Raw genomic sequence first — 20560 nt, forward strand, 5'->3', positions numbered from 1 at the left:
CTGGTGTTAGGGCTGTCCTTGAGCAGAATTTAATTCAGCCTGTCTAAAATTCACAGCATAATGAGCGTGAAACGAATAAATCTGTCCTTACATCAGATAAAAGGCAAATGCCAATTTTTGTGTGGAATGAAACTCACTTTTGAATAAACTTGGACTTTATTATACGTATATACGTACATTACTTTACTATCAAACACCCTCAAATCTGTAAATTACTCTTTCTCCAAAGCAGTTTTTCTTGGATGATGCGTTCTTACCTAATCTTTTAAAGATTAGCATATAGCTACGTTGAGTACATTTGAAGGTCAGAATAATAGAGCATGTAATTCGTGTGTTCGGGATGCACACCTTCAGACAAGGAGCTCACTCTGAATCCAATTTATTCTATATGAAAGCGGGACGCTACGTTGAATTTTAAGTAGAAGAAGAAGAAGCCCTGTCGCAAGAAAAGTGTTCTTGTATCCCACTGGGGTAGAAGTCAGTTCTGTGAGAATAACAAGGAGAGCCAAGGCCAAACACGTCACAGGGCTGAACCTCACTGGGGAGGGGATCTCATCACAGAAGGAGCCCTCAGCCACTGCTCAGGAAATTATTTTTCCTTGAGGTAGGAGTTTGTTGATTGTTCCTATATTTGAGAAATTCCTGGGGATCATACAGACGGAGATTCAGAGAATATGAATGTTGATGCACAACAGTAACCCCACTGGTACAAAACAGACACCTTACATGTAAATACCGGTGAATCCAATCAAAGTCAAAGATGAGCTCCGCAACTTTATGGGATTTTGGTTGGTAAAGACATTACATCACAGTCTCCAGTCTCTCAAGGAACATCACATCATCACTCATTGTTGCAAATAAATCCCCCGACCTCTTGTGCATGTCGTCTACCTGGAGCATAGCTGTTGTGCCATGTCACTGTAACCACAATGTTTGGTCAAGAAAATGTCAGTAGGGAGAAAGAAAAACTGCAGCAGCCTCCTTTGTCAGTCAACCTAAGCATCACTAGGTTGTTGTCTTGCTTTTAATATGATCAAACCTCGTGGATACTTCTAGCTGAACATGCAATTTATGATGTTTTCGTGTGTGATGGCATCCCACCAATGTCCCACATGCCAGCAATGAAGTCTCAGGCAGAAATGACAGCAAACCCATAATAAAACCCAAGTTGTGACAAATCAGAATTAATTATAAAACTTCAACTCCAAATAGGATTTTACATAACAAGTGGTGAGGAATTTAAATACTGGGCAAAACCATCAGCTTGTGAGTTTCACCACTGTAGGTCTTACAGCTGTGTGTATGTGTGGACATGGTGGTGTTGCGTGTAATATTCTGCATTTGTGTGTTTGCACAAGTGGCTGTGGTATGACATCCAGCTCTGTTTCCCAGTGTCTGCGGCATCGGGTGATCTCCGCTAATGAACAATTTGCTCGGTGAGGTGTGACCGCAGGCATTGTGATACGAGCCACACAGCGGACTACTGATGCAGTGGGTGAGAGAGATAGACGTGGAGGGAGAGAGAGAGAGAGAGAGAGAGAGAGAGAGAGAGAGAGAGGCAGAGAGAGGGAGTGGGACAGAGGGAGGGAGCAACACTGGAACTCAATTCCACACAGACAAACCTACATGGACTCAAAGAGACAGTCTCTCCTGCAGCACACACACACACATACACACACACACACACACTCAAGCACACACAAATACAGACACACACACACACACACACACACACAGAAACACTGCTGGCTGTGCATTCTCCATCTTATTCCTCACGTCTGAAGGTAAGCAGCTGACAGCTTTTCATTTGTCTCTCTGTCTGCACAAGTATGTAAAACAGCTGCTTTGCATCCAGGAATGGGGTTGTGCAGGTACGACTCCAACACACAAACAGGCTGTGATCCCTTTAACACATGTTAAAGGTTTGTGGTTTAGGATTATGGGAGTCAGATTGACTCATTTGATCTCTGGGAAAACACAGAAATGTGCATGTTTGCATGAGAATTGAAAAGAAAGTGTCAGAGCGTCTGTTCAAAAGATGTCAACATCTGCAGTTTTCTCTGGCTTGGATTGTGCAACCACGTCCGTGTTTATGGATTCTATTTTAAGATGTGAGGAATATGTGGATGCAAACCGGCAAATTTTCCTGCATGTCATGTTGGTTGTGCATGTGTGTGTGTGTGTGTGTGTGTGTGTGTGTGTGTGTGTGTGTGTGTGTGTGTGTGTGTGTGTGTGTGTGATAGAGAGAGAGTGTGAGCAGTCCATACAACGTCATTGGCTTCAGCTGTCACCATGGCAAAGACAGCTGGTGGAACGCCTGCGTTTGAGAGCCTTTTTACTGGCGACAGGTTCACTGCATTCATCAGCTTTAGAGCTAACATGAGCATTAGCCCACGACAATTAATGTCATTCTCCAGAATGAGCAATGTCTTTCATCATTTCATCAGTGGTCAAAGCAGGGTGCTCAAGGAAAAGGAGTGTAATAGTATAGCGCCGATTAATGATGCTCCAGATTTGAAAGATGACAATAAGAAAACCAAGACTTTGGAATTGAAGGCATTGATGTTGTAAATAAAGCATGACTTTGGATTTTTGGTTGCAAAGCCGACAGGACATACATGACCTGTTGTAGATCTGGATAAGGTTGCTGCTCATGTACTTATGTCCGGAGGTTTGGCTATTCCTGGACGTGAGACCAGCATTCATCATGGTCAATAATGTCCAGGGACTATTGACCATCGCTGGTTGGATCCCGCATGTCTGTGGATCCATGTATAGCTCCAGTTTCACGAGCAGTAATGAGACGCCGGAGAGCCCGGTTGGAAATGATGTCAAATAAAGAGAAGTTTTTCTAAATAGGGTAATGGGAGCAGCGCTCCCTCTTGCTGTCATCCTCTGCTTTGTAACCAGAATAAGGATTTGACTTTAAATTCTATATAGGATTCTACCATCCTTAATACTTACATACTGACAATATGCTCACAAAAAATGGATATGGATATTCTAAGCAAGACAGCACATCGTTAGCTGGAAATGCAATCTCTTACTTTGATGTTAAACATTTATTACTTCCTTTAAGATTAAACACCCTAATTATGCAAAAACTACCAAACCGACTCCCACAAAACTTTATGGAGGGATTGGGCATGAGCCAGCAAAGCTGAGCAGACGTGAGCGATTCTTCTGCCTCGGTGGAGGGACGTGTCGAGCATCGTTGCAGTTCTGTCTTGTTGCTGCCAACTTCCAGTAAGATCTGCCAGTTTTTTGGTATGACAGTGACCCCCTCCCACCCACCCACCCTCACTGCATGCCTCCTCACAGCATCTCATTTTCATCCTCAAGTCCAGGTGGATAATCATACTGAGCTAAAATCTGCTGAAGACAACGGGATGGAAAACCTGACACTCAAGCCAGATTTGCTGTTTCTTCACAAAGTGAGCGATCATACTTATGTGTTAAACTTTATCAACCCCCAATAATGAACACAATAACAACTTCCCAGATGGATAGACACACACTTCTTTACTACATTAAGCTGTCTTCCACCTTAAAAAGCCCTACAAACGTGCTTCTTTCTGCATAACGAATTCCCCGCTGGCTTGAAGCGGTCAGTCACGTTGAAACTGTGCCGTATTGACGTTTCTGTGCAGCGTCAAAGTCAGGAGAGGACAACGGGAAAAAAGCCGTGTGTTGACTCCTTAGATAGGAAATAACACCTACGGTGGCAGAGAGCTCAAATTGATAATACCAAACAGGACAATGGAGGCTACATTATGTGAATACACACTTGATTAGAAGCACAAGCTCATGTGGAAATAATATGTTTAAGACTCGTGGTTAAAATTCCCACCCACACATCTGAAGAAACAACTGTCACCTTCAACAGTGGCATTTTGCAGGGAGGTAAATGACTCCATTATCCTGAACGGTGTCACCGATCCTCAGGCCATGCACATAGCAGGTTTGTTAAATAGTAATGACAACGGCCATGCCAGTTCATTTCTTCAGCGTCGAGCTTCTCCATTTCAGTCACTCAAGAGCAACACACACCTCTAATTCAGTCACCTTCCCCCTTCAGTAGCTTTCTTGAGCTCTCCCACTCCTTTTCATCTTCTCTGCTTCTCTTGTTAGTTTAACAACAAGGATCTTATTATGAAAGGGGGCTCGTAACGGCACAAGGATCTTATTATGAAAGGGGGCTCGTAACGGCACAAGGATCTTATTATGAAAGGGGACTCGTAACGGCATACACAACCACCAGGAAAAATTTCCATAGAGAAATATAATACACCAGGTGAGGAGGGCTGATTAAGATCAAGATGGCTGACAGTAGTGGGAGAATGGATGGAGCAGGGGGGGGGGGGGCATTACCTAGATTGAAAGACAGGAGTCTGTTTACAGAGTTAATGAAAGAGGCTCAGGAAGCAAAGTGAAGTGAGTATCAAGGAGATGGCTGCAGACGTTTCTGCCATGAGAAAGCCACCACTGAATGTCAACACGTTGTCTTGCGTCTGTCTTTTGCTCTCTGCCTTTCTTTCCTGACTTTCCTTCTCCTCTCCGCTCCACTGAGTCCACTACAGCGGCAAGCACCCCCAGTCTTTGTCAAGAGTAGCGAGACAAAACCCCAGCAAAATAATAGACGGGGGATTGTAAATTCCCCACAGACACTTTTCATCGTTCCTCTCCACTTACTCTGCCGCCTGTCAAATCAAACAATATCTTCACTAACGGGCATGTATTTGATGAGGCGACGAGAAAGTTAAAAGATGCACAAGCTATCGTTGAGTGGTTCATTACCGGCTCAACATTAGATAATCAATTTGTAAAACTTGATTGCTACTTTGTTCAAAATCTATTTTAGAAATGCAATTGATTAGTCCAGTTGTTTCATTGCTGTGGGTGTCTTTCAGCAAAATGATGAATCAAACGTACAAGAGCTATCAATTATCATTCTGCAAATCGGCAAAGTTTGTGATTAACTGATGAACACAAGAGGGCCATTAGCCACTAAAGAGCTAAAGATAAGCTGTTTACTGCAAGAGTTGCAAACCCAGTTCAAAAAAAGTTCACTCTTTGCCAAAGCAGATCAAATTCCTCTATAAGTTCCCCTTGTGAAACTCTTGTATATTTTGTTTTTCTAAATAAATCTGTAATGGAGCTCACCTCTACAGCAGCCTGGTAGGAGATCAGCTGGGGCAGAACTTTTTGTCAATGCATCGTGGCCTGAAAAGATCCTTCCTTTTGCCACACCTGGTGACACTAGGTATAAGTGATGCAAATGTGAAATGTGAGCTGTCAACTTCAGTGAATTATAAATATTCACAATGTTTCTAAATAATTGATTGATTGAAAAGTCAGTCTACGGCTGACCATATCTTGCTCAACGCTTACCGACAGATGAAATCTCACCAATTTACCATCTACATGCAGTATCTAATGGATTATTAATTTACAAGCCCAAAAAGAAATAAAAGATGTGCGAATGTGTGGGTGAGTGTCCCTACTCTAGAACAGTACATGTGGGCGCAAAAACAAGTAAGCAGTTGCGATAACGTGCAGAGTCAGATAGAAATTCATCTACGATCATATCTCAAGTGCGGAATGTGTCCGTGTGTGGGCTGACTGGTGGAAGATTGAACAAACAGGCATCTAAAAACAACCTCACCTCGCTGGAAACGGGTTTTCATGCTCTTCGGTCAGATCATAAACCGATGGAGTGTGTGGGAAGCTCTAAGTTTGACCTTCCTCGTTGTCAACCTTCCTATCTTGGCATCTAAATGCGTATCTAGGTTGTTTTCATGCCTCCAGGCGGGAACGGAGGAGGGTGGGTGGGTGGGTGAGTATGTAGGGGGGGGGGTGGGGGGGTGACAGGTTAAATCCCTGCTTCCCTGGTCAGTGAGGATGAGGATGGGATGTTGTACAATAACGAGACAAACACTGGTCCAGAAAATCAGAACATGACAGATTGAGATAACATGTTGACTTTTATCTCCACAGATTCCTTTCACTCCACTTTAAAGAACAAATAAATCTGAGATTGAACGAGAGCACAGTGAGGCCAAAACCAGGCTGGAGGGGGGGAGGTGGGGTTTATTGGGGAGTTAAGTACAGCTAAAGCATACAGGTTGTTGTTCTCGCAGGGGAAATTCCTTTGGTGCTCCAGTCTTTTCACTTAGGCAACAGACTAGTGACTTTGAACCACTCTGTGCTCCATAAAAGAAAAAGAGGTCCCTCCAGTCTTGTGTTGGAAACACGGACCCCTAATTCGTCACCAACCTTCCCCAGCCCTACTCACACACACATTATTTCTTGACAACTCCTCACTGAATAGATTACATATGGATGGAAGTACTTTCCCTTATTGGCCCGGCCTGTGTAGCCGCCCAACCACTGCGGCACAGCATGCATGCGAGCGACAACATGAAATAAATACCGCCACATCTAACAGGACGCCACTAATTGCAGGGTGTAATACTTAAGTTCCTGTCGTGATTTGTGGTGGTTGGCATATATTTTTTGGTCTGCTATCTTCAGCAGTCATTTGGAAAGAGTGGCACAGTTTCTACACTTGATTTACTATTGCAGCCTGGAAAACAGGTCACGTTCAGAGTAACGGAAAGTTCGCCTTCCCAACTTAAAAAAAATGAACAGATGTATATTCTATCAAGTTTTCCTTGACTTAAAATTAGCAGAAAAGTGTGTCACTCTGTGTGTTCTTGTCTTTTAGGCCACTCTGCTGGTGATACAGCCAAACCCGCCACGGGGAGCGGGAGGATGGAAAACAACATGTGACCGATTGGTGCGCCGCCGTTGACAGCATGCTTCGCCTCCTCCGGACCTCGACCTTCTGCTTATGGTGTTTTTTGCTGCTTCACAAACAGGCTGTGGCTGATGAAGAGGCCTTCTGGGGACCAACGCCACCAAGAGAAAAACCACCTGAAGAGAAACAAACCTCCTCCTGGTGGCCTAAGCTCCCCTCACTTCCCTCATTCCCATTTCAGATCCCTTTCATTGGGGGATCGGACACTGACAACGAGGCTTCTGCCTTGACCACAACTGCCACAGAACTGACAAAGCCTGTTGTTCATTTGCAAGATTACTCACAGGAAGGGAGAAATTTTGAAGTTTCTGAACCCACCAGCACTTCAACTCAGGAGCTCCTGACCAGTGTGACAACGACTGGACCAGAATCGCTTTCCACAGGGACATCTGATTCTCCACAAGGCAGCACAGCGCAGAGCCACAATGATAGTCTTGTCTCAGACTCCTACTCTCCCACAAGCAGTTTTACCAGAAACACTCTGTTCACCAACAATCCCGCTAGCGCAAGCACTTCTGAACAAAATGCAACACACAACCACCCACAGCAAGGCACCACACAAGCAGCTGGACCCGGCGAGGGTGCCAGTCCGCCACACCTCCAAGAGGATTCCACCGAGGAAGCTGAGGATTTCATAGAAAAGATCTATTCAACGGTCGTGCCAGAAACTACAGTCCCTACTGCCTTGACATGGGCAGCAGCCCAAACCACGACAACAGTCCCAGGACTAATGGAGACCACAGGGAGCAGCAAACACACTGTTAGGCCTGTTATGACATCCGGGGAAACCGCGTTTGTCAGACAAACACAACACTCGACTGTTAGTATGTTCCTCCACACTGAAGAAGACTCATTGAAAGAAATTCACTCCAGCGAGCCCAACCTAGGTTTCTCCGAGTCCAGGTTGGAGGAGGAGCTGGGAGTAATCACCACTGCCATGGGACTCGATGGCCAACCAGTGTCTGAATCCATAACCAGCACAACTCAGAGCCAAAAGGTTAACTTCCCAATAGCAGGAGGTAAGCAAAGTTACACCAATCAATAGTGTCTGCATTTGATTCAATACATGTAATCAATCATTTGCAGGCAGGTCTTAAGGGTTCAATAGATGGTTGTCAAAAGGTTGCAGATAGCTCAGCATGAGCAGCGACATGTCTGACAGGGTAAGTAGTCAAAGGATCTACATTAGCATAAAACTGAATCCAGTTGTGAGAAAAAGGGTAAAGCAAAGATCAATTTTAAAGATAGAGTTAAGATTTTTTTATACTATTCGGGGGTTTACCTCACACTCTCCTGTGGAAGAAGACAACTCAGCATAACCACAGAAATACAATCCACAATACAGTCTGTGCTGCTCAAGAAAATAGATCCATGACTCAGAATGGTTCAGCAGCATTACATAAACCATTACCTCTGCTAATGGAAGGAAAGTACATGCCTGTCAATGTTCTCGCTGAGCATGAAAAGGAAAAGACAATAAGATAAATCATCGACTGTCATCAGGCTTTAGGAGACTTTGTCACAACATTAAGGCAGTAGCTCCTTCCTTTAAGCCCACCCACCCCCACCCCAACCCCCACACCTACAGTGGTGTGCAGTCTGGGGTCTGTGTGCTTAATGAGTCTTCGGAGGATCTTCGTCCTCTAGGTACAGACACATTAATCATGTCAGGTCATAGGTCGCACCAGGAAATGATGAGTCGATTATTCTTAGCCAAGGAGGTTTGGAGTCCATCTGATAAAATTGATTGTTGTGGGGGATGAATAGAGAAGACGAATAACAGTGACAACCTTTATTCATCACACGGTGGGATATTGTGATTATTAAAATTGGATTATAAAGCACTTTTCTTCACCTGAATACTTCTTCAAATACATACGGTCTCCGCTTTCAGATGGGATGCCATCCAGTGCTCTAATATTGCTATCAACATTAGCTTTCTCCAAGGTCAGACTTTAAGAGGTGAATCTATCACGTCTCTCCTTCACACACTTGGTACTGAAAGTGATGATTATGGGTTGTCTGTAACACCCAGTGTTGTGTCTGCCTTTGTGCATCGTGTGACAGCATGCAGAGAAAAAGGGGGCTTGGGAGGGGAGGGCTGCCGTGGCGTCGTATCAGTATTCCAAGTGAACACTCAGCGAAACCACCCCCCTCTCCCGTGGGACCATCCGTTCACCAGTCGCTGTTCAAGGATGCTGAACATGCTCCTTGCCATTTAGTCACCTCCCTCCCTGCTCCCTGAGTGCAAATGAAAATCCCCGTCACCTTTTTGTCTTAAGATTTGAGCCGTGGCTGCTTCGGATGGTCGGAAATGTCTCGAGAGGAATAGGAGAAGATTCTGGTCATGGAATAAAATGCCTGATAGTCTTCTTGGCATACTATTAGACATCAGCCTTGCAGGGTGTAAATTATTGTACCTTCCTAAAGGACACAGGAGGAGACTAACGTAAAAATTAAAGCACAGCCTGCTGTATTACCATACATTATCCCAATGTGAATATTATAAATGTGCACTGGAACTTATTTTAAAGCTGCATTGTTTCCCCTGCAGGAGATGTAGAACATCAGAACAGTGGGGTGAATTTTATGGGTATTTGTTGTAGATTTTGATTGAGACAGCATTTTCTGTGTGATGCTTCCCTTGAGGTAATCAAAAAAAAAAAAAAAAAAAAAGCAATGCTCTGGATCTGCATCAAAAAAACCCACTCAGGAACATTGAGACATCTGATAGCAAGAGTAATTATCAAAAGAGGGAGAGGAATAAAAGGTGGATATAGTGCACATTTTCTTCCTTCAGTAAAAGCTTCCCTTCACTTTCTCCTTGTCTACCCTTGTCCCACCATTTCCATTACCTTATGCAACGAGACCAGACCCTTTTACACACTCTATATATATATCTACAACGATATATTGTCGACTGAGTAGCTGAAGCAGAGCCATTGGCAGATCGATTACGGAAATATTTAAAAAGGAAGCATGTGACATGAACATCTGTTGCCCTGGTATGGAATTTACATGGACAAGGGAGCTTAAATGTAAATGCCGTGGTGAATTTAATATTATGGTAAGCCTCTCATAATGGCTTCTTCACCCAGAAGGAATCCATGGGGTTTTTGGGTTTTTTTTTAAACTGGAAGGATTACACCTGTTTGTTTTTAGGATTCCACCCATGGAGACAGAGAGAAAAAGGAATCACAGAACAATATTCATTCAAAAGATTTTAAAGCCAGATTGTAAAGGAATTACTACCAATTAAAACAAAAAATCCTGATGCAATTTTGTGCAACTTAATTAAAACAAAAAGAAGGAAAAATTAAAGATGACGTTTCTAACTCGTCCCATTTGTCTGATTATCAGCATCGTACAGACGCTCATTTCCTCTCTTATCGTTCTGCATGTGTTGAGATTGCGTCAAACCCACACGTGTTCTTTTACAGAGTCTGGGGGCTTACATAGATGAAGGGGTGCGTAATGGAGCACAGCATTGTCTTTTGTTCATCATTTCTAGAGGCTGGTGATAAGCAGGAGCTTCAGAAACATTACACAGTGAATAACTGCATTAAAATGGCCATCCTTTCCTCGGAGTTTTGCTATGAATTCAGCTTAGTTTTTAATCTCCGGATGAAACTTCAATCACATTCACAGCCTGAGGAAAAGAAGACAGATTCTTCTCCAACTTAGGATCATTTTATTAACATTCAGCGCATGAGAAGTGTGTTAGTAAGTAAAGTGTAGATTAAATCACTCGATTTCAGTTCTTTTGTTCTTTAGTTGCTGAAAAACTTTTCACGGAGTGAGTGAGATGCATTGTTTACTGTCTTCATTTTTGTTTCTCTATTTCTGGACCTCAGCTGTTAAATATTTCTTTGAAATCCAGGTAAAACTGTTTGTTATTGAGTCCCTGAGAAGACCAAAACCCAGGGATTTATCTCTCGTCTCGCAACATTTTTGTGAGCGCGGTACTGTTAAACCTCCAGGGAATACAATATTAAGTGCACAGCCCATTTATTTAGATTTATGAATATTTAAATTATTTTCTATTCTTTTCTTTTTGAATTCTTAGATTTCCTCCCATCCCTCTTTTCTCTTCCCTTTTTTGTCCAAATGTGCCAAATCTGTTGAATAACCTGCAATTGCAACAGTTTCATATGTGCAGCTCAAATACACAAACCACAGATTAATGACCAACAGGTGAAAAACTTAGTACTCTTTGTCTTCCTGTTCTCTTTCTCTGGAGTCATGATTTTCTTTTAGAAGATATCTGTTACTCTGTCTCTCCGTGTCTATTGGCTGAGGCAGAGCTCCAGCTGCCTTGAGGCCAGTGGTACAATAAAGTAGATTCTACTTTGGGGACTTTTAAAACTTGAAATTAACTTGGACGCTATGAGCATGGCCTAAATAACATTACAACCACGTAGTGGCTTGCTTTGCCTCATGGCTGTTATTTTTCGAGCTCATTATTCCTCCCACTAGCCGTATCCCTCAGTTCCTTTTATTAATATTCATTCTGATGCTATAATTATGCTGCACCTTGTTTCCCTGGCTTCACCATCAGTCCTTCCCAGCAGAGACTCACTCACTGAAGAGCGTCCCAAATCTCCTCTGATCCCATCTTTCATTTGGAACTGCTGCACTGGGTTGCAAAACACACAAATCTTGTCCACAAGGGTAACAGTGACATTATATATTTTTTAGAGCACCAAAGGGAAAAGAGAACGAAGTGAGTCTCGTTCTCTCTGTCCTCCTTTGCCTCTGTTTTCTCGCAATATGACAGATGATTGGACGAGGGCTCTGGATTTGTGATGCACCAGGATGTCCACACCCATGAACACACATCAGGATGTCAATGTAATTAGACTACAGTGGGCCAGACTCCTGTGCTATGGATGACTGGCTCCAGCTAAGTGGATGATGGGCTGCTCCATTTGACAGAACTGGGTTAACAAATAGTCCTTCCATTTTCTGGAAGTCACAGACATGCCACGAGCAGAGAGGGTTAAACTTCCTTTCGTTAATCTGATTTACGCTGGCTACGCTGTGTGTTCTCTAAGCTGCGTTTGTGATCACTTTGAGATCACTCACAGGTTATACTGCATGTGTCTTTCCAGAGCTGCCAGGCAAAGACGTTAAGGAGGCTGAGGAAGATGTGGCTCCTTCAGCGGATGGGAGCCCTGACGCTGGTTTGGCAGATGTTTCCACGCCACCCTCTAAGCCGCTAACGCCATCCCTGCCACACAGAAAAGGTGAGCTCACAAATCCCTCGTGCTGAATAAACCTGCCTCACCTCCCCATCCATTTTGAGCATTTGTTTGCACGACCACACTTATTTAGCTGAAAGGACTTCATGTCGCTGCTTTAATAGACCATCCTGAAGCTGTATCAGTAAATCTGACAGAGGACTGGGAAAAAACAATTACCCCGCATCTTTTGCCTGAAGCCACTAATTGCTTCCGATGGGAGAATAAAACTGCTTATTCAAGCTGAGAACACAGGAGTTGTGGAACAATGGCCACTCCATAAACAATTTCCCTCTGTACTGTCTTCAAATAAATAATCATCAATATGATGACAAAGATGGCAAAAATATTGATGTTTGCCAATTCAGTCATCAGTTTCAAAGAAATAGCTAAACAAAGTGCATTTTATTCTACTCAATAAGACACAGCGTCATTCTTTTTTTATTTAGGATGAGTTGTGTAGCACCTTCTTTCAAGCTCAATGCGAAAAAACACTTTCAGTTCAATCGAAGACTAAATTAGGACTGGTTGTACTCAATCGTGTGGGAGGTTTCCTCTACTGCTATAGCTTACTGGCACATGGATTAAATATTTAGTTTTTCTTCTCATTAAAATCTATACTTTCATTTCGATTTACACTTTGCTATTTCCAACACATCCCTTGCAAAGATAAGTTGATCTGTAGCAAACCTCACTGGCTCTGATTGATGTGAACCTTCAACAATGGCTCACAAATATAAAATGTAACTTTTACAAATGGCTCACTTAGTTCCTAAATGTATTTTTTTTCTATTACAGTAGGATAGAATTACTTTTGGCCATTTGTTTTGTTTTTTTGGCTTACTGTTCTTTAATATTGCTGTAATACCTCCATTATATTTAGAACAGTATTAATTATAATTTACAGTATATTAGCCCGTCGTCAGCCAAATTTTTGGTAAGATAGGTTTAATGCAGATTCACAGAACCAGCTGGAACCTACATTACGTCTCCCAGGATAGCAGATGAAATTCAAAAATAGTCTCATCCAAGGTGCCATTCACTGATGGTGGGATGCCTCAGGGCGCGCTAGCTCAACCTGTCGCGTGTGAATGATTGACACAATAACATTAGTAATCCATCTGTCTGCTTTTTTGTGTGTCTTCTCCCTAAAGCAAAAGTCTGCACTTTAATACATTTTCACACAAGCTCTCCCATTTACCTTAGTGGACCCAAGGCAGGTGTTCTGGTTTTAAATGCAGCAGATTAAATACAGGAATATTTCCACTTTAACATGCACTATCTGGCTTTTCCACAAGCGCTTTCTGGGTGGTCAAAATCGAAATCAAAAAGCAGATGGATGTAAAACAGACAAGCTTAATGATGTTCAATCATCTAATGATGTGTCAGAGTGAGACGAAAAGGGATTGTCATCCCCTTGAGACAAATCCTTCACCTTTAGTACTGAAACTGGCCAACAGATATTTCAGATGAGACCGTTTTACATTTACTATAACAAAATTAAGAAACAAATAGAAACCCTGTGTGCTAAAAGTGTTTCCACTGAGATGTAAATGAAACTGATTCTCATATGTGTGAGTAAGTCATGCAATGAAGGTTTGATGATGGCTTTGATTGGAACTCATTTATCTCTTGAGCTCTTGATTCCAATGAATGAATAAATCATGTTAAGACAGAAGTATAAATAGATACGTTAATAAGTGAAACCTTTATGTGTTATTTTTAGACATGTTGTCATTGCATTGTTTGTCTTTTGCTTGTTCCATCTCATTGCAGGCTATTACATCCCAGGGGATGAGGTCTTCTGGCTTTCATGAGCCGCCTTGTCTAGTGGTTTGGTTTTCACATCAAAATACCTAAAAGGCATCAGCATCACTTGCCCTTTGTCTAAATGTTAGCATGCACCTGAGCTAAACTGAAACAGTTACCATGGTAGACATCTTACAGTCTAAACGTTAGTTTTTCCAGCCTTTTTTAGCATTAGCACTCTCTTAGTATACAGTTGCACTGCCTTCAAGCTGAACACTCTTAGATTTGTATTTGAAAAGAAGGTATTTGTAGAAATTTCTTCAACATCAACCATTTGTTTCAGAGTCAAATAAATGCTTCAGTGGAATACTTCCCATTTACAGGTCTGGTCATACAGTGAAAGGCAGTAAAATTTTGATTTTGAAAATTTTTAAAAATGAAGTTAGTCAACTAGTCTGAAGATAATTTCCCCAGAAAGAGTTTAATAAACTAGACGTCTTTTGTTTTGTTTTTTTCTTTCCTTCATAGTACCATGTTGACAATGAGATATTTTCTAGCAGGCGATAAAAGGGAACTTTTTCCTCTCGGTTGGTGTTCGCAGGTGCTTTGCTGGTTGTGTCTGACAACTACAGATGTGTCTGCTGTCTCTCACATGAGACACTTGTTCCCAAAGAACTCTGTCTGATAACCGAGGGCCATGCAGTGGAACATGAAGTTCTCCATTATTACGCTGCAGCCAAAACATACTGTTCCAAACCTCGGTCAGGCTCACCCAAGAGAGCAGAGAGACAAAGCATAGCACTAATCTAATATGTGTCATGTCTTCCACTAAGCCTGACTCACTGGCATCCCAATCATTACTATCATCCCAGAAAGCAAACAAATGGATGGAGGGGGTCACTGGCATGAGGTCATAATGAACCACACCTACTTTATCAGTGGCCTTGCAGTCCAAGCGCCTGCAGCAGTGTGTTTGTTTTACACTTCAGCCACATTTCCCACACAGCTGCTGTCTGTTTTGACAGGGTGACATTGTCAGTGCAGCCATACCCTGTCAGATAATTAAAGCACACATGTATTTGACATCATTTAAAGTTGCAAACACAAATACAGGTGCTTATTTTTAACTTGAATTAAGATTGACTATTGTTCTTCACAACAGATTTTGTACAACTCCAATTATGCTTTTTTGTTTAGTGTTAAATAGCTAATTAGCAAACATTAGCATGCAAAAACATTATATATATATATATATATATATATGTATATATACATACACACATGTATACATACACATCTATCAAAAATACATGCTAGTACGCTAAGCACGTTGCTAAGCGACTGCAATAAAGAAATGCCAGCATAGTTGTTATTCTTTTCATCATAATAATAAATTGATGTTTGTTTTTATTTAAAATATTTTAAAAAATTAAAACATGTCTGTCAGTATTATATACTGTACGTCAATATTTGTGGTATTAACTTTGTAAATGAACTATACTGTTCATTTATCATGCGTCTGATTATTCAACTTTGTTTGTATACTGGAATAATTGACACACAAGGGAGTCTTCTCAGTTGCATTTCACTTTTATATATTAAAGATTCATCATGGTTTGAGTAAAGAATGAACCATCATTTCAAAATCTCTTTTTGTGCTTGTGGAGAATGTAATCAAGCATCTAAAGACTTCTCAGACTCCACAGCGAACGATGCAGCAGCTGGCGGTCTATTATAGCCCATTTCCAGAAAGCTTACTCTCAACCTGGGGACAGAGATTCAGCTTTGGGGTCAAGGGATGACTGAAGAAAAATGATCAAGTTAACAACGAACAGGCAGCAGGGAAGTTAACGCGTATGATAAAGTACTTAGAGTCCAGTACTCTTGAGGATTCGAGGAGGGAAAAATGTAAGACTTTGCTTTGCATGGAGAACAGCAAGTGTCAGTGATGTGAACGTATGTTGCAAATTCAACAATAGAAAACACACATTGGCAAAAATTGCACATGAATTACATTAACATCATTCCATAGGCTATAGGCAGTGTGCATTTCAGCAGTTCGAGTGCCAAAAGTAGATGCACACACTAAACCATTTAACTCTCCTCCATGGAGAGAGAACTGCAGACCTACTGCAGTTAAACATAATGGAAACAGCAGCTGCCATATATCCAATCTATGCAATGGGGGGAGCAGAAAACACAAAGCATCATAAGAGGATTGTAAAAGAGAGCAGAAAACCATCTTGTTGTAAAAATAACAAACCCACCTATGGGTGTTTCCCCCATTTAATGGCGGGTGTTGAAGGGAAATCATAAACAAAAGGAGCAAATTAGGGAACCAGGACAGGGTGGGAATGGGAAACAGAAAAATACAACCCATGGAAATACATCCAAAAACAGATAAAACCATATGACGTAAAACCACATAAATTTAGCTTTTAATTTTGCCTTGGAAACAAATTAGGCATTTTGTAGCAAAATGCAAAAAATTGGGTTTTGTTGCACAAACAGCATTACCTCCAGTATAATGTATTCCCCCAGGCATTGATGGACATGTTTAAGCCCCCTCCACTTTTTTTATTTACAAGCGCTATGGTTTGCAACTATAACTACAAACAATTTCACAACCACAGAAAATGCTGCAAAATATATTTATGAAGATTTGTACACTTGACTAAACTTGCCTGAGGTGGGATTTACTGTGATATGTTGTCCATTTACACACTGTAGCACCTGAATAAACTTGCAGCAAAATGACTGATGGGCACAATCAACAGATGGAATTAGAGGCAGCGTCACCTCTGCAGCTATTGGCAACCTTTTCGTAACACTGCAAAGGTTTAACACGGCTTTTAAAAGAGCAGCCATTGTTTACTTTTGATGGAAAGGAACATAGTCTGTGACACAAAGACAAGAAGGCTGAAAAACCTCAGTCTTTTCACCCATGAGTAAGTCAAGCAATTCATGCCAATATTAAATAGACCTGTAGGATGTAAACATGCTTTGTAGGAATCTCTCTGTCATGTTCAAGTGTTACTTGGCGACTCCTTTATTAACAAATCCTGCTGTATTTTTTTCACTGTGCTACAAGCTGACTAACGCAATTAGAATGTACTGTACTTGCATGGAAACACTCCAGATGGCTTACGTAATGCAAGGAGAAGCTAGATGTGTGATTTTTAGTTGGCTGATCGCTCTACCACACACACACACGCACGCGCGCATACAGGCACACACACACACACACACACACACACACACACACACACACACACACACACATCCCTACCTCTTCTTTTCCACCCGACTCAGGTTGAGGTTGAAGTTGCTTACAAGTATAAGCTTTTAAACAGGATTCGCATTTAGAATGGTGACCACATGCTTTCACCATCCTGGAGAGTTGATTTGATTTGGTCTGAAATAATTTAATTAAGTTATTTGTACGACAATAATGCAATATGCTTTGCTTAATATATTCTTGTCCTCTTCCATTCGATTATTGATTATCCTACCAGCTATTTGGACACAGTTCATTAACTGAATTTTTACTTTCATTACAGGCATTCGCCCAGAATCTCCTCACATCCGCCCATACATTGAAGACTGGATGCCAAGCCCGCCAGACAGTGACATCACTTACCTTCCAGATTGCAATAAACATCACTCTAGAATCTGCAACTTTTCTGACACTTGGGATGCGACAACCTCCTCAGACACTAAGCCCACACCAAACACCACTGCCTTGAACCAATCAATCAACCCCTACTTGATCCAAGCACCGCTCATGTTGGTGCCCCTGTACACCGACTGGAATAGCGCCATGGCAGCTTGGGGCCTGGCTTGGGAGGCACATGTTTACGGCGCTGGTTGCACTTTTGTGATGCTAACCTTAGCCTCAGCGCTCAATCTGCTCTGTTTGCCGCTAAGATGCCCATCCGGATGTGGCTACTTCGCCCTGGTCAGCTTGTTTCTACTAGCTGCTGGTTGTACCAGATCCTTCTTGCTCCTGTACGATGCATACGGCCACCAAGACCTTCTACCCTCCACAGAGGCCTCTTTAATGCTGAATGAAGCACCGTTTCCCTGCTTGACCGCAGCTTTTGGTTTGGTTTTCCTTCTCCTTTCCATGCGCTCAAGAATGCAGCTTTCCTACTCAGCCTTCCAAAGACCTTGTTTCCTTGCCTGCCTGGTTTTCATACATTTTGCTGCAGCATTTGGACCAGTGACATTACTTAAGTTTTATCTACAAAAGCCTCGCCTTTGCCTCTTTCTTTCTCTTATCTCCCGTGGAGCGTTTGTTGCACTGGCTACATTTCTATCTGCTGCCTATTTTGTATTTTACATCTACGTTCGGGCAGATTCGAAGCACATCTACCATCTGAATAACACGTCTCCAACACCTGCTGAGCGCTACAACCGCTGTCCGTTTGCGGAGAGTCGGGACTGGAACCGTGCAGCTATAACGGTTTGTCTTTCAGCTCTCTTTTTTTTAGCCTGTGCAGGACTACAGTTATACGCAATCCTCAATGCCATGGGGGTGGCAGGTGGAGAGGAGGTGTTCCACCCTTGGCCTTGGTGGGCTTTCCAGTTCAGCTGCAGACTGTGTGAGCTTGGGGTTTGCCTCACCTTAGCCCTGGTGGTCGCGCAACCGATCTACTGCTCCGACCACCTCCCTGCAGCAGGGAGCTGCTGGACTGAACTGTTGGCATCAAAGTCACCCATGCTGCCCGGGAGCTACCAATGGTCCCTGAGCCAGCAGGAGAAGCTCGCCATCGTCGATACCGCTGGTCTTGGGGAGACAGAGAGCTTACCTCTTTATACTCTAATGGATGAGAGACTTGGGAGCAGTCTCAATGGCCTGGACCTTCTTTACCATAGCAACCGGGCGTTGGCATATAGGGACCTAGACTTAGATTTGGACTTACAGGGTTTAGAAAAACACAGAGATGGAGGAGGCGAAGAACCATCAGGTGCCTCTTCCTTTACCAGTGACTCCACCACAGACTTGCGGCCACCTTCTCCCATCAACCTGCGCCGAAGCATAGATGAAGCACTCTTCAGCGAGTCCCTCTTTCCTATTAGCCTATTTAGTCCAGCTAAACCCATTCGTTGCAGTGATCTATCTGTAAATAACCAATGTGCACTTCCAGGCAATGGCCTCTGTGATCCTCTCTCTGGTGACTCTGGCCTTTATCGAACCTCTTCCTGCATGGAGATGGTCTCTAAGCCTGCCCAAACTCAAGGAGACACTGTTGTAAGTGCCCCACTATCTCCTTCCTTGTCCACGTCCTCTAGCTGCTCATCTCCTGAACAATGGAGAGGAAGCTCGTCCTCCTGTTCCCTCTACCGAGCCTCTCTCGGAGGCTCCTCGATGGTCCTCTGCCTGAGCCCAGAAAGGCAGGGTGGTCATCTTATCCAGCAAGGGTCCAATACGGCCACCTTTGACCAGGCTGACCCACAGAGGCACTATCATACACTGGGAGCAGCTTCACAGGAGAGCCTGGACCTGGACATATCGTCCGAGGCAGAGCGATCCGTGCAAGAGGAGTTCATCACTGTCTGCAGACAGATCGATGCTTTGAGCATCTGCAGCGAGACTATTGATTTATAAAGGACAGTCTGCTCAAGGAAGGGTTACACTGCGGATGCATTCCAGAGGGTGTCCATTAAATATGGCAAGATCTCTATCAAGGTTATTTACAGCCCATTTGGTAGTGCATGGTAGCTTTTGCATACATCATAAAATAACTTTGACTGCCGAAATAAAGTTTCTGAAGGGTTTTTGAACTTTCGGTCAATAGCAAATGAATCTTTGAGGGTCCAAGTGCCAAGAATGTCAAAAGCCAAGCCAAAAGGTCGTTTATAAATTTTACATGTTTGATAAATGTTGGTGTAGTTTGATATAGTAAGAAAAGAAAAATAACACCGTTTTCCTGAGTGGAGATAACAAAATTATTTGTACAAATGTTTTTAATGAATTCCAAAATTCCAAAAGATTTTACTGTGACCGATTGAAGCACTTATTAAATACTACTGAAATCCTACCCTTTTTGACCTCAGTATCATTTTTATTTTAATCTCATGTTGAATACTTGTGATTAGGATTAAAATATCGCACACTATATGCTGCACAACGTTTATAATGTTGCAGGTCAGCAGTGCCCTCTGCTGGTGAAACAGAAAGACTGCATTACTTTACTCTTCCAAGTCACACATCAACGGTCTATGACCATGTTACTAATTTATTTTCCAACATACCATTATAGTAAAATTTGTATCATAATATTTGGGTTCTTTTACTTCATAGATGGGATTTTATCAAACTCTAGAACTCGGATTCAGAATGGCTCTCAGTGACACAAGTATCAGAGCACCACCAAGGCTTGAAATTACTCAATCAAATTAAAAATTTGAAATTAAATTAGGCAAACCTTTGTAAGTCTGCAAAGTTTATTAAATTTTAACAATAGAAGTTCACCAAATTGTGATTAATATCTCGACCCATATTAAATTGCATATGATTATATTACATGAGCATGACTCTGGCCATTAATTTTCAATATATTTACCGAAATGTAAATTTCGGTTAAAAAAAAGAAGAAAAAAAAATCTCTTGATGTATGAATGTAAACTATCCCTGAATAGAGACTGAAATAAAAAATTACATCTCAAGATTTGTGTTTTAACTTTTCAAGTGACCATGCTTAGTTAAAAAGCCCTATCAACAAAAACAAGAGAACTAGAACCAATG

The 20560-nt window shown here is 42.2% G+C and overlaps 1 protein-coding gene across 2 annotated transcripts; it reads left to right on the forward strand.

The window, feature by feature from the left end:
- Nucleotides 1-1660: 1660 nt before the first annotated feature.
- On the forward strand, nucleotides 1661-19853 carry prrt4b (proline rich transmembrane protein 4b). 2 transcript variants are annotated; one of them, XM_068306923.1, is made up of 5 exons: nucleotides 3368-3434; nucleotides 6728-6799; nucleotides 6882-7839; nucleotides 11932-12066; nucleotides 17370-19853. In XM_068306923.1, the coding sequence occupies exons 1-5, from the start codon at nucleotides 3390-3392 to the stop codon at nucleotides 19418-19420; spliced, it is 3261 nt and encodes a 1086-aa protein (XP_068163024.1). In that variant the 5' UTR covers nucleotides 3368-3389; the 3' UTR covers nucleotides 19421-19853. The 2 variants fall into 2 exon arrangements, with proteins under 2 accessions (XP_068163026.1, XP_068163024.1); XM_068306925.1 differs by lacking the exon at nucleotides 3368-3434 and adding an exon at nucleotides 1661-1784 and having other exon boundaries at nucleotides 6728-7839.
- Nucleotides 19854-20560: the final 707 nt, after the last annotated feature.

The sequence above is a fragment of the Antennarius striatus genome, chromosome 22, assembly GCF_040054535.1.
Source record: "Antennarius striatus isolate MH-2024 chromosome 22, ASM4005453v1, whole genome shotgun sequence".
Classification (NCBI taxonomy): domain Eukaryota; kingdom Metazoa; phylum Chordata; class Actinopteri; order Lophiiformes; family Antennariidae; genus Antennarius; species Antennarius striatus.

Coding starts and splice junctions, on each gene's coding strand:
- prrt4b (XM_068306923.1), top strand. CDS start 3,390: ATGGAAAACCTGACACTCAAGCCAGATTTGCTGTTTCTTCACAAA. Junction 6,800..6,881: donor AAACAACATGTGACCGATTG/GTGCGCCGCCGT, acceptor CTTCACAAACAG/GCTGTGGCTGATGAAGAGGC. Junction 7,840..11,931: donor TAACTTCCCAATAGCAGGAG/GTAAGCAAAGTT, acceptor GTGTCTTTCCAG/AGCTGCCAGGCAAAGACGTT.